This window comes from Tasmannia lanceolata, unplaced genomic scaffold (genome assembly GCF_043159265.1).
Source record: "Tasmannia lanceolata isolate RefF3 unplaced genomic scaffold, GAP_Taslan_0.1 ptg000008l, whole genome shotgun sequence".
NCBI classification, from domain to species: domain Eukaryota; kingdom Viridiplantae; phylum Streptophyta; class Magnoliopsida; order Canellales; family Winteraceae; genus Tasmannia; species Tasmannia lanceolata.
This window is the reverse complement of record NW_027518685.1, coordinates 16,605,362-16,616,725: the sequence shown is the minus strand read 5'-3', so window position 1 is coordinate 16,616,725 and position 11,364 is coordinate 16,605,362. Positions and strand designations below refer to the sequence as shown.

Below are 11,364 nucleotides of genomic sequence, written 5' to 3'. Positions count from 1 at the left end.
AAGAGACACCTGTCTACTTTGTTTAAAAAACAAATAAAATTGTTTTTTATTTAAATATACAAAAATTTGAAGTGAAGTTGTACTTTGGGAATATTTCTCTGACCCATTTTAACCTTTGGTTGCAGGTATTTACCTCGTAGATTAGTGGTGTAAGTAGTTAACAGGGAGGAGACAAGGATTGGATTTCCCTTGAACTTGCCTCGTATAATAATGTTAAGTAGTGTTTAGTTGCCAGCCTCAACACTATTGTGATACAAACCCTTTCCTTTCCCACTAAGGGGAGGCAACCAAACAAATTTAAGCCAAAGGATATCACATCCAGAACTGCCTTTAAACGGGCTAGCCCCATAGGATCAATTGTTAGGACCGACCCGTGGGGCTGCCCTATGTAGAAGGAATCGATCCATTAAAGCACAGCTAATTGTAATACAATAAGGTAAGCAAGTATTGCAAAGGTGGGCCCAGCTTTGATGGATCGAGGCCATCCAATTGAAGACTTTCTGATCGTTCAAAAGGCAATGTGCTAATTGGACCGTTGATATGAGATTTTAACGAATCAAGCAAACTGATAATGAAAGCAACGTACTTTTTATACTTTTAAGAGATGAGAGTGGAGAGAATTAAGCAAGCAATATGCTAATTGGACCGTTGATATGAGATTTTAACAAATCAAGCAAACAGATAATGCAAGTAACATACTTTTTATACTTTTAAGAGATGAGAGTGGAGAGAATTAAGCAAGCCATACGCTAATTGGACCGTTGATATGAGATTTTAACAAATCAAGCAAACAGATAACGCAAGTAACGTACCTTTTCTGCTTTAAGAGATGCAAGTAGAGAGAATAAAGCAAGCCAGACCGATCAATCAAGTAACATACTTTATACTCGAAGAGATGCAAGTAAAGAGAACGAAGAAAACCAAACTGATAACACAAGCAACATAATATACTTTAAGAGATTGCTGGTTTTTTTTTTTTTAAATATATCCCTCTGAAAATTCAAGCCCACTCTGAAAATTCAAGCCCAAAAACCTTGTTCTCCAAATATCCAAAGGTGTTTCCTTCATCAGTGCTGCTTGTATCCTCCATCTAAATCTCAAAGCCAGAAAACCGTTGTTCTTCAAATATCCTTTCTCCTCAATTCCTTATCTTTGTCATTGGAAAGAATGGCCTCTCTTTGGGAGTCGGCAGTTGTCGACGTTGGCAAGTTTTTATGCAATAGCATCTACACAAAGATCATCACCTTCTTCAAATTCCAGGCAAATACCGACTCTCTTCGAGCAAAGATGAAGGAACTCTCAGATTCTAAGAAAAACATAGAAGACGATCTTGAATCAGCAGGTAAACAAGGAAAAGTAGCCATACTGGCAGTGAAAGAGTGGCTACCAAAGGTGAAAGACATCGAAGGCCAATGGAATTCAATGGAGGAAGATATCACAGCCAGCCAGAAACTTTTTTGTGGGTGTTTTCCAAATTGCTATTTACGCTATAAATTAAGCAAAAGTAGTATGGAAAAGATCCAAGAGGTGAAGGAGCTTATAGATACCAGGGCCAAATTTTCAATAGAGTTGGCGGTTCCTAATCCTCTGCCAGAATCTGTCCAGGAGATGCCAGGACCGTCCATTGTGGATCAGAAAGCAGCATCAGAGCTATTAGATCGTCTCAAAGAGCTGGTGTTGAATGATGAGATCAGAAAGATAGGGATTTGGGGTATGGGAGGAGTAGGAAAGACTACTCTTGTAAGTAACTTGAACAATATAATGGCCGATGGATCCTTGGCGCACCCCTTTGGTATTATTATTCTGGTCACTGTGTCAAGCATCTTAGACTTGCATGGGATTCAATTGCAAATTGCCGAAAGATTGAAATTCAAGGAGGAATTGGAGAAGGAGAGCAAGGGAAGATGGGCAACTCTATTGTTGGGAAGATTGAAGAAACAAAAGAAATTTCTCTTGATCTTGGATGATGTATGGGAGAAAATAGATTTGGACAAAGTGGGCATTCCACAAGGCCTGCTGGCCTGTAAGATTGTATTAACTACAAGATCTTTGGATGTATGTTACCAGATGAAGACGGATAAAAACATTCAAGTCAACACGCTAAACGATGAAGCAGGTTGGAAGTTGTTTAGTGAACATGTTGGAGAGCTGCCTGATGTCCAAGATATAAAATCTCTAGCAAGGGAGGTTGCCAAAGAGTGTAAGGGCTTGCCACTGGCAATTAAGGTTGTCGGTTGCTCTATGAGAGGAAAGGAAAGGGTCGAGCAGTGGAGGAAAGCCTTAAGAGGACTCCGAGCGTCGCAACCAAGGAATATTGAACGTGTGGAGGAGGATGTATTTAGGCCCTTGAAATGGAGTTACGACTCGTTACAAGGTAAGAACATTCAACCCTGCTTTTTGTACTGTTCATTATTTCCTGAAGATTTTTCTATTGAGGAAGATGAGCTCATACGATGTTGGAGAGCTGAGGGATTAATATACGAATCATTGAATATCGAAGAATCCTTAGAAAGTGGGGTTGATTTGATTGAAAAGCTCAAGCATTCTTGCATGTTGGGACCTGGACGAGGTAGAGGAACTGTAAAAATGCACGACATTGTCCGCGATGTTGCTATATGGATCGCGTCCTCTTCGGAAGATGGGAATAAATTCTTTGTCCAATCTAACATGAGCAGGAGCAAGATCACAGAAGAAGAGATGCATGAATCAATTAACAGAGCTTCATTTGTTGGTGGGGAATTAAGTGAGATTCCTACGTCTTTGGCGACATGTTCTAGGCTATCAACTCTATTTCTTCAAGATAATCCTCTTAATAAGATTCCTAGGGATATCTTTCTAGGTTTGAAAGCACTTAGGGTCTTGAATTTAAGTGGTACAAAAATCAAATCACTGCCAAAAGAGGTGGGCGAACTTAATAATCTAAGGGTACTGAATCTATCTGAGATGAGGGAGCTAGAAAGAATTGAAGCCCAAACGATATCAAGGTTGTCTAGGTTGGAGGTACTAGACATGTATCAGAGTGATTATGGGTGGAAGGTGAAAGGGGAGGTGGATGAGGAAAGTGTGACGTTGGAGGAGTTACTACATTTAGAGGACTTGTATTTTCTTCGAATTAGGGTCTCTAGCACTGGTTATTTTCCTTTGGATTCAACTTGGTTGAAAAGGCTAAAAAGTTTTCATTTTTACATGTATCAGAGTAAAGAAAGGACTTATTGGTTAAAAAGAGATCATGAAAGAGTGGTGGAGCTGAGTGGTGACGTTGAACACCTGGCCAAATGTGCTGAGGGGATGTTAAATATTGCAACTTGTTTAGATATAAAGGATTGCTCTGTAAATAGGATAGGAGAAGTAGCTAAAAGTGTACCGAATCTAGAGGAATTACTCCTTACGGATATTGAGGGGTTAGACAACATTTGGGAGGGAATGGTTAAAAGTGGAGGAAGAAGTAGCTTTCCTAAATTACAAAAGATCAGGGTGATTGGTTGTCATGGATTAAAGAGACTCATTCCCCATGATTTGCTTGAACAACTTCACAACGTTGAAAAAATCTATGTATTTAATTGTTCCAATATGAAGGAGATATTTGGAGCAAAGGTGGTTGATGAGAATACATCGGAGATAGTCGCAACCTGCAGCGTAGTGGACAGTAATGCACTCCCAAATCTACGATTGTTACACCTTTTTGACTTACCGAAATTAACGTACATTTGCCAAGAGGCATTTTCATGGCCCTCTTTGGAGATTGTTCGTGTCTCAAAGTGCCCTAATCTACGGAGGCTTCCTTTTTCTACCGGTAATGCAAAGAAAATTCAAGAGATCGAGGGACGAGAGGAATGGTGGAAGAAATTAGAATGGGAAGATGAAGAAACCAGGTTGAATCTTCAAAAACATTTCAAAGGAAGGAAATAGTAAGCAGAGACTCTCACAGGTACTCTCGCTCTGCCTCTGTCGCTTTCAATTTGAATATGTTGTAGCTTTCTGTATATTTCTTCCTTAATTTTTTATTAACCTTTTGTGTTATTGTTTTTCATATTAGTGAAAAGCGGGAGAGGAGAGAAGAGAGGGTGGGCAAAAGGAGAAGCATCTTCTTCATCTGATAGAGTCCGAGAGTTGGTGTACCAAATCAAATGCTACATATATATTTCCTTCCAAATAAATGCCATATATGTCCAAGTGGGTTTGTCTCTTTGACTTCATGGAGCAATCAACACGGTTGATATGATCAGGGATTCATGGTTAATTTAGACAGATATTTTCATTCTTATAATGTCGTAAGGTTATTACGATTTTCTCTAGAAAAAAATACTAAAATAATGAAAAGGAGAATCTGTAAGCACCAACGTAAGAGGACTCTTTCTTCATTCTTATAATGTCGTAAGGTTATTGGGGTCTCTTTCCCACCCGTTTTTTTATGAATCACCCGTGTTTAATAATTACTTTTATGAGCAACTGTGATCCGGAATTTCCCGTAATTAATGCCGTCATTCCATACTATTTTCAGGATTTTCTCTACAAAGAAAATACTAAAATAATGAAAAGGATAATCATCTAAGTACCAACGTAGGAGGATTCTATTTTCGTTCTGATAATGTCGTAAGGTTATTGGGGTTTCTTTCCCACCCGTTTTTTAGAATCACCCGTGTTAAATAATTACTTTTGTGATACCTCTGATCCGTAATTTCCAATAATTAATGCCCTAATTCCGTACTTTTTTCAGGATTTTCTTTACAAAGAAAATACTAAAATAATGAAAAGGAGAATCATATAAGCACCAGCAGGAGGACTCTATTTTCGTTCTGATAATGTCGTAAGCTTGTAGGGGTCTCTTTCCCACCATTTTTTAAGAATCACCCGTGTTTAATAATTACTTTCAGGGGCTCCTTTGATCCGTAATTTCAAGTAATCATTGCCCTTATTCCGTACTTCTTTTTCTAAATTTTCTCTACAAAGAAAATACTAAAATAATGAAAAGGAGAATCACGTCAGCACCAACATATTTGGGAATAGGATCTTGTCTAACCTTGGTTGATTGGTTCCTGTTTAACATTTCTAATGGAAAAGTTTTTCTTTCTACAATTTAGAGGGAAATGATATGATCAGGGATTCATGGTTAATTTAGACAAGTATTTTCATAAAGCAAAGGTGCATCTAATTAAAATAGGATAGGATTGATTCAAGAAGAGCCATGTCCAACAAGATCACCACCACTGGATATTCCTAAGCGTCTAACTGGTGACATGCAAATTGACAACTTCTAGATGAAATAAATCCAATGGTTTGCATTCTATGTGAAAAATCCCTAGGCTAAACTATTTCTGTTATGAGATTAAAATCTCATAATTATATTTAGCTTCCCTAAGCTACCAAATCACACCAACATGGTTGTGCTGATATCATTTACCTTCTAAAAGAGTAGAAGTAGAACTGTAGAACCATTGAAATTTCGTATGCATCATCTTCTCTAAAATTCCTGGCCATTGTCTTTTCTAAATGGTTAGAACTTAGATCCATTGAAAGTTCGTATGCATCATCTTCTCTAAAAATTCTCTTAAAATTCCTTCGTATGCATCATCTTCTCTAAAAGGGTAGAACCATTGAAAGTTCATTTACATCTGGCCTATCCTTTTACGGGAGAAATTATACGATGAGTTTATGCAAAAATTGTAACATGGTGGCCCACCAAAACTTGAGGTGTAAAATGGTGGCCCACCCATGTTATCGACAAGGTGAAAAAAAATTCAATGGAAAATAATCCAAGGTCGAGTAGGTTTGCACTTTTTTTGTTGAAAACAAGGAAAAAAAATTATTTTAGAAAATGATTTTCATGGAAAAATAATTTTTTCCTATAAAATTTTCCTTCAAAAAATGATAGACGAAAAGGAAAAATTAGTCTGTGACGGTTGCAATCCTATCCATCAGGAAGACACTTTTTCCAATTGAATGTGAGCCATTGATCAAATTATTTAAACGTTCATTAGATATTTCCAACTTCCATACATTTAAAGAGATGCCCTTTGTGTGGCGGGCTTTAATTCAGAGAGAGAGAGAGAGAGAGAGAGAGAGAGAGAGAGAGAGAGGCTCTCTCTAAATGGGGCCGAAAGCAATTTGTTGAATTATTGGAGAGGCTCTCTCTAAATGGAGCCGAAAGCAATTTGTTGAATTATTGGCGTTGTTGCGCAGAGATTTTGCTTAGATATTTCCAACTTCAATAGATTTAAAGAGGAGAATTTATATGGTGGCCGACCGTCAGGCCACCGTATAATTTCTCTTATACCACTTGTTTCGGTGTTTCCTTTCTTCATCAGTGCTGCTTGTATCCTCCCTCTAAATCTCAAAGCCAGAAAACCGTTGCTCTTCAAATATCCTTTCTCCCCAACAATTCCTTATCTTTGTCATTGGAAAGAATGGCCTGTCCTGGGGAGTCGGCAGTTGTCGAAGTTGGCAAGTGTATATGCAATTGCATCTGCACAAAGATCACCACCTTCTTCAAATTCCAGTCAAATACCGACTCTCTTCGAGAAAAGATGGAGGAACTCTCAGATTCTAACCAAAACATAGAAGAATATCTTGAATCAGCTGGTGAACAAGGAAAAGTAGCAATACTTCCAGTGAAAGAGTGGCTACCAAAGGTGAATAACATGGAAGGCCAATGGAACTCAATGGAGGAAAAAATCATCAAAGCCATCCAGGAACATTTCTGTGGGTGTTTTCCGAATTGTTATTCACGCTATAAATTAAGTAAAAGCAGCATGGAAAAGTTCCAAAAGGTAAAGGAGCTTATAGATACCGGGACCAATTTTCCAGAAGAGTTGGTGGTTCTTAATCCTCTGCCGAAACCGGTCGAGCAGATACCGGGGCCGTCAGTACTTGTGGATCAGAATCCTTCATCAAGGTTTGATCATCTTAAGAACCTGGTGATAGATGATGATCGCTTCAGAAAGATTGGAATATATGGTATGGGAGGAGTAGGTAAGACTACTCTTATACGTGAGTTGAACAATAAGATGGCTGACGGATCCTTGAAACAACCCTTTGATATTATCATTTGGGTCACTGTATCAAGCGTCATAAACATGCAGGGAATTCAATCCCAAATTGCTGACAGATTGAAATTTAAGGAGGAACTGGAGAAAGAGAACAAGCAAAGATGGGCCACTCAATTGTAGGGAAAATTGAAGGAAAAGAAATTTCTCTTGATCGTGGATGATGTATGGGAGAAAATAGTTTGGACAAAGTGGGCATTCCACAAAGAGATCTGATGGGCTGTAAGATTATATTAACAACAAGATCTTTTGATGTATGTAACCAGATGGAGACCGATGAAAACATTAGAGTCGACACTCTAACCGATGAAGCCAGTTGGGAGTTGTTTAGCAAACATGTTGGAGAGCTGCCTGATGACGAAGAGATAAAATCTCTAGCAAGGGAGGTTGCCAAAGAGTGCAAGGGCTTGCCACTCGCAATTAAGGTTGTCGGTGGGTCTATGAGAGGAAAGAAAAGGGTCGAGCAGTGGAGGAAGGCCTTAAGACGACTCCGAGCGTGTCAACCAAGTAATATTGAGCGTGTGGAGGAGGATGTATTTGGGCCCTTGAGATGGAGTTACGACTCGTTACAAGGTAAGAACATTCAACCCTGCTTTTTGTACTGTTCATTATTTCCTGAAGATTTTTCTATTGAGGAAGATGAGCTCATACGATGTTGGAGAGCTGAGGGATTACCCGGAGAAATTGAAGGAACGGTAAAAATGCACGACATTGTCCGCGATGTTGCTATATGGATCGCGTTCTCTTCGGAAGATGGGAATAAATTCTTTGTCCAATCTAACATGAGCTTGAGCAAGATCACAAAAGAAGGGATGCATGAATCAATTAATAGAGCTTCATTTGTTGGTGGGGGATTAAGTGAGATTCCTACGTTTTTGGAGACGTGTTCTAACCTATCAACTTTATTTCTGCAAGATAATCCTCTTAATAAGATTCCTAAGGATATCTTTCTAGGTTTGAAAGCACTTAGGGTCTTGAATTTAAGTGGTACAAGAATCAAATCACTGCCAAAAGAGGTGGGCGAACTTAATAATCTAAGGCTACTAAATCTATCACACACATTTCAGCTAGAAAGAATTGAAGCCCACACGATATCAAGGAATTGAAGCCCAGACGATATCAAGGTTGTCTAGTTTGGAGGTACTAGACATGTATCTGAGTGATTATGGGTGGAAGGTGAGGGAGGTGGACGAGGAAAGTGTGACGTTGGAGGAGTTACTACATTTAGAGTACTTGTACTATCTTCGAATTAAGGTCTCTAGCACTGGTTCTTTTCCTTTGGATTCAACTCGGTTGAAAAGGCTAAAAAGTTTTCATTTTCACATGGCGCCTAGTAAAGAAAGGACTTATTGGTTAAAAAGTGATCATGAAAGAGTGGTGGAGCTGACTGGTGACGTTGAACACCTGGCCAAATGTGCTGAGGGGATGTTAAATATTACAACTTGTTTAAGATTGAAGAATTGCTCTGTAAATAGGATAGGGGAAGTAGCTAAAAGTGTACCGAATCTAAAGGAATTAAACCTTTTTCAAATTGAGGGGTCAGACAACATTTGGGAGGGAATGGTTAAAAGTGGAGGAAGAAGTAGCTTTCCTAAATTACAAAATATCTCGGTGATTAGTTGTAATGGATTAAAGAGTCTCATCCCCTATGATTTGCTTGAACAACTTGACAACCTTGAAGAAATCTTTGTATGGAATTGTTCCAATATGAAGGAGATATTTGGAGCAAAGGTGGTTAATGAGAATACATCGGAGATAGTCGCAACGTGCAGCATAGTGGACAGTAATGCACTCCCAAATCTACGAATTTTAGACCTTTTTTACTTACTGGAATTGAGGTACATTTGCCAAGAGGCATTTTCATGGCCTTCTTTGGAGCTTGTTCGTGTCTGGGAATGCCCTAATCTACGGAGGCTTCCTTTTTCTACCGGTAATGCAAAGAAAATACAAGGGATCAAGGGACGAAAGGAATGGTGGAATAAATTAGAATGGGAAGATGAAGAAACCAAGTTGAATCTTCAAAAACATTTCAAAGAAGGAAAATATTTTATTAAGCAGAGATTCTCGCAGGTACTCTCGCTCTGCCTCTGTCGCTTTCAATTTGAATATGCTGTAGCTTTTTGTATATTTCTTTCTTAATTTTTTATTAACCTTTTGTGTTATTGTTTTTCATATTAGTGAAAAGCGGGAGGGGAGAGAAGAGAGGGTGGGCAAAAGGAGAAGCATCTTCTTCATCTGATAGAGTCCGAGAGTTGGTGTACCAAATCAAATGCTACATATATATATATATAAATGCCATGTCGAGCAATCAACACGGTTGATCTCGGGGAACATCATCAGATAAGGCCCTATGAATTTTTTGTTTTTTTGGATGATGCACAAGTCGATCCTAGTGATGGGTTCTACTTGATTTGAATCAACGGTCAAGATTATCTCATGATCTAAGTGTTGGCTTGATGTAAAAGGGTGTGTGATCTTTATGGTCTTTATTTGATTCTCGATCACGTCTGGAGCTATTGTATGGTTCGATCAAGATGATGGAACCCCTTCATCTAAAACAATCAATTAAGATCATCTATCAATTTGAATATTGTCTGACGTAAAGAAGGGCCAATATACTTATATATAGGGAGAATTTATATGGTCAACGGCCGTGCCTGAACTTTCTTCCAAAAAGTACCACATTGTTTGGGTGATCTAAACCATTCATTTGCTGGGTCCTGACAGAGATAGGCCGCGGCCCAAAATTTTACTCCATAGCATGATTGTAACCTTCCGATCAGCAGAACTAATAAGGCTTTCAGGGCGACGCCAGAGGGGGTGCAGTTCCTCTTTTCTCTGCCAGGGATCTCACGCTTATGTACCCGCTCTACTAGATTGCTTTCGGCAGAAGCCGTGAGATCATGTTCTTCGCTTAACTAGTGATCTCATGAAAAGCATAAATGTCTATTGCCTTTCTAGAGAACGAAAATCAAAACATATCTCGTTCATCTATCTCTTGTCTATTGCTTGGTTTGCGAATGGCATATTTGGGAATAGGATCTTGTCTAACCTCGGTTGATTGGTTCTCTGATGGAAAAGTTTTTCTTTCTACAATTTAGAGGGAAATGATATGATCAGGGATTCATGGTTAATTTAGACAGGTATTTTCATAAAGCAAAGGTGCATCTAATTAAAATTGAATAGGATTGGTTCAAGAAGAGCCATGTCCTACAAGATCACCACCACTGGATATTCCTAAGCGTCTAACTGGTGACATGCAAATTGACAACTTCAAGATGAAATAAATCCAATGGTTCGCATTCTATGTGACCACCCTATCTATACTTGCTTGGAATGCCATGTCCAACTGGGTTTGTCAGTATGTCTTGCCATGTACCATATTTTGCTTAAATGTCTATGTAACAAAAGGTTTCAGGTACTATATAATAGAGACTTATAATTTGATATCAGTGGCAATATTCTGCTTAGATGTCTTTTTAATTTATGATTTTAATGATCAACCTTGGTACACTTCTATTCATGAGCATTGATCTGGTGGATCCTCATGAGGAGACCGATTATCAGTTCTAGGCGTAGGCGCTGTTCATTTAGGATTTTGATAATTGTTTTTGAGTCTAAAGCTGATTTTTGGACTCAAAATTAAATGAATCAAGTAATCAGTTTTGGAATCACAGTCAGTTCTCAAAATCCAAAAGAAATAGTGCTTAGTATATTTTGAAAGGGTCTTCATATAGAAACCCTTAAAATTAAGAGAGCAAGTACGTAGAAAGCAACTCTTACGTTCAATGGTAAAGCAAATTGTGAGTCCTAAAAGGGGCATATGGGGACATGTATATGAAATCAAGCCTGTTGATCTTGTGGAACATCATGAGGCAGCCACACACTCTTTGTTCCATCTTGAACGTAGATTCCATACATAAGATGAGGCCCTGTTCTAGATTGCAGAAAACGCATGTCTTGTAGAATTTTTTTCCTATGAATTTTATTTTTTGTTTCCGCGTTTAAATAGATGATGAATTTTTATGATTTCTTTATGATATCATTATAAATTGAAGGTCCTTCTAAATAAAATTTGAACTGTGGTGGTTCAAGTTATTATTATTTTTTTTTTTACGTATAATCAGACTTAGAAACACGGAAAATTCTGAAAAAGAAAATTCCAAACTTTCTAGGAAATTCCTATAATCCAAACAAGGCCTAAAGAACTACAGAAATCAATGGTTTAACTTTACTTTGTATAATCCTATGCATGGTCTAAAGGGCTACAAAAATCAATGGTTTAACTTTTCTTGAAATAATCCTAAACAGGGCTTGTTGG

General features: G+C 38.3%; 3 protein-coding genes across 4 annotated transcripts; all 3 read left to right on the top strand.

Moving 5' to 3' along the window:
- The first annotated feature begins 987 nt into the window (after positions 1-987).
- Positions 988-9,615, top strand: LOC143884595 (disease resistance protein At4g27190-like). 2 transcript variants are annotated; one of them, XM_077388246.1, is made up of 2 exons: positions 988-3,928; positions 4,037-4,392. In XM_077388246.1, exon 1 carries the CDS (start codon positions 1,168-1,170, stop codon positions 3,907-3,909), a length of 2,742 nt encoding a protein of 913 aa, XP_077244361.1. In that variant the 5' UTR covers positions 988-1,167; the 3' UTR covers positions 3,910-3,928; positions 4,037-4,392. The 2 variants fall into 2 exon arrangements, with proteins under 2 accessions (XP_077244361.1, XP_077244360.1); XM_077388245.1 differs by lacking the exon at positions 4,037-4,392 and adding an exon at positions 9,222-9,615 and having other exon boundaries at positions 989-3,928.
- LOC143882750 (putative disease resistance protein At5g43730) lies at positions 6,405-7,166 on the top strand. The gene has a single exon (XM_077386178.1). The coding sequence runs from the start codon at positions 6,405-6,407 to the stop codon at positions 7,164-7,166; it is 762 nt and encodes a 253-aa protein (XP_077242293.1).
- LOC143882749 (disease resistance protein At4g27190-like) lies at positions 7,310-8,149 on the top strand. The gene has a single exon (XM_077386177.1). It carries the CDS (start codon positions 7,310-7,312, stop codon positions 8,147-8,149), a length of 840 nt encoding a protein of 279 aa, XP_077242292.1.
- Positions 9,616-11,364: the final 1,749 nt, after the last annotated feature.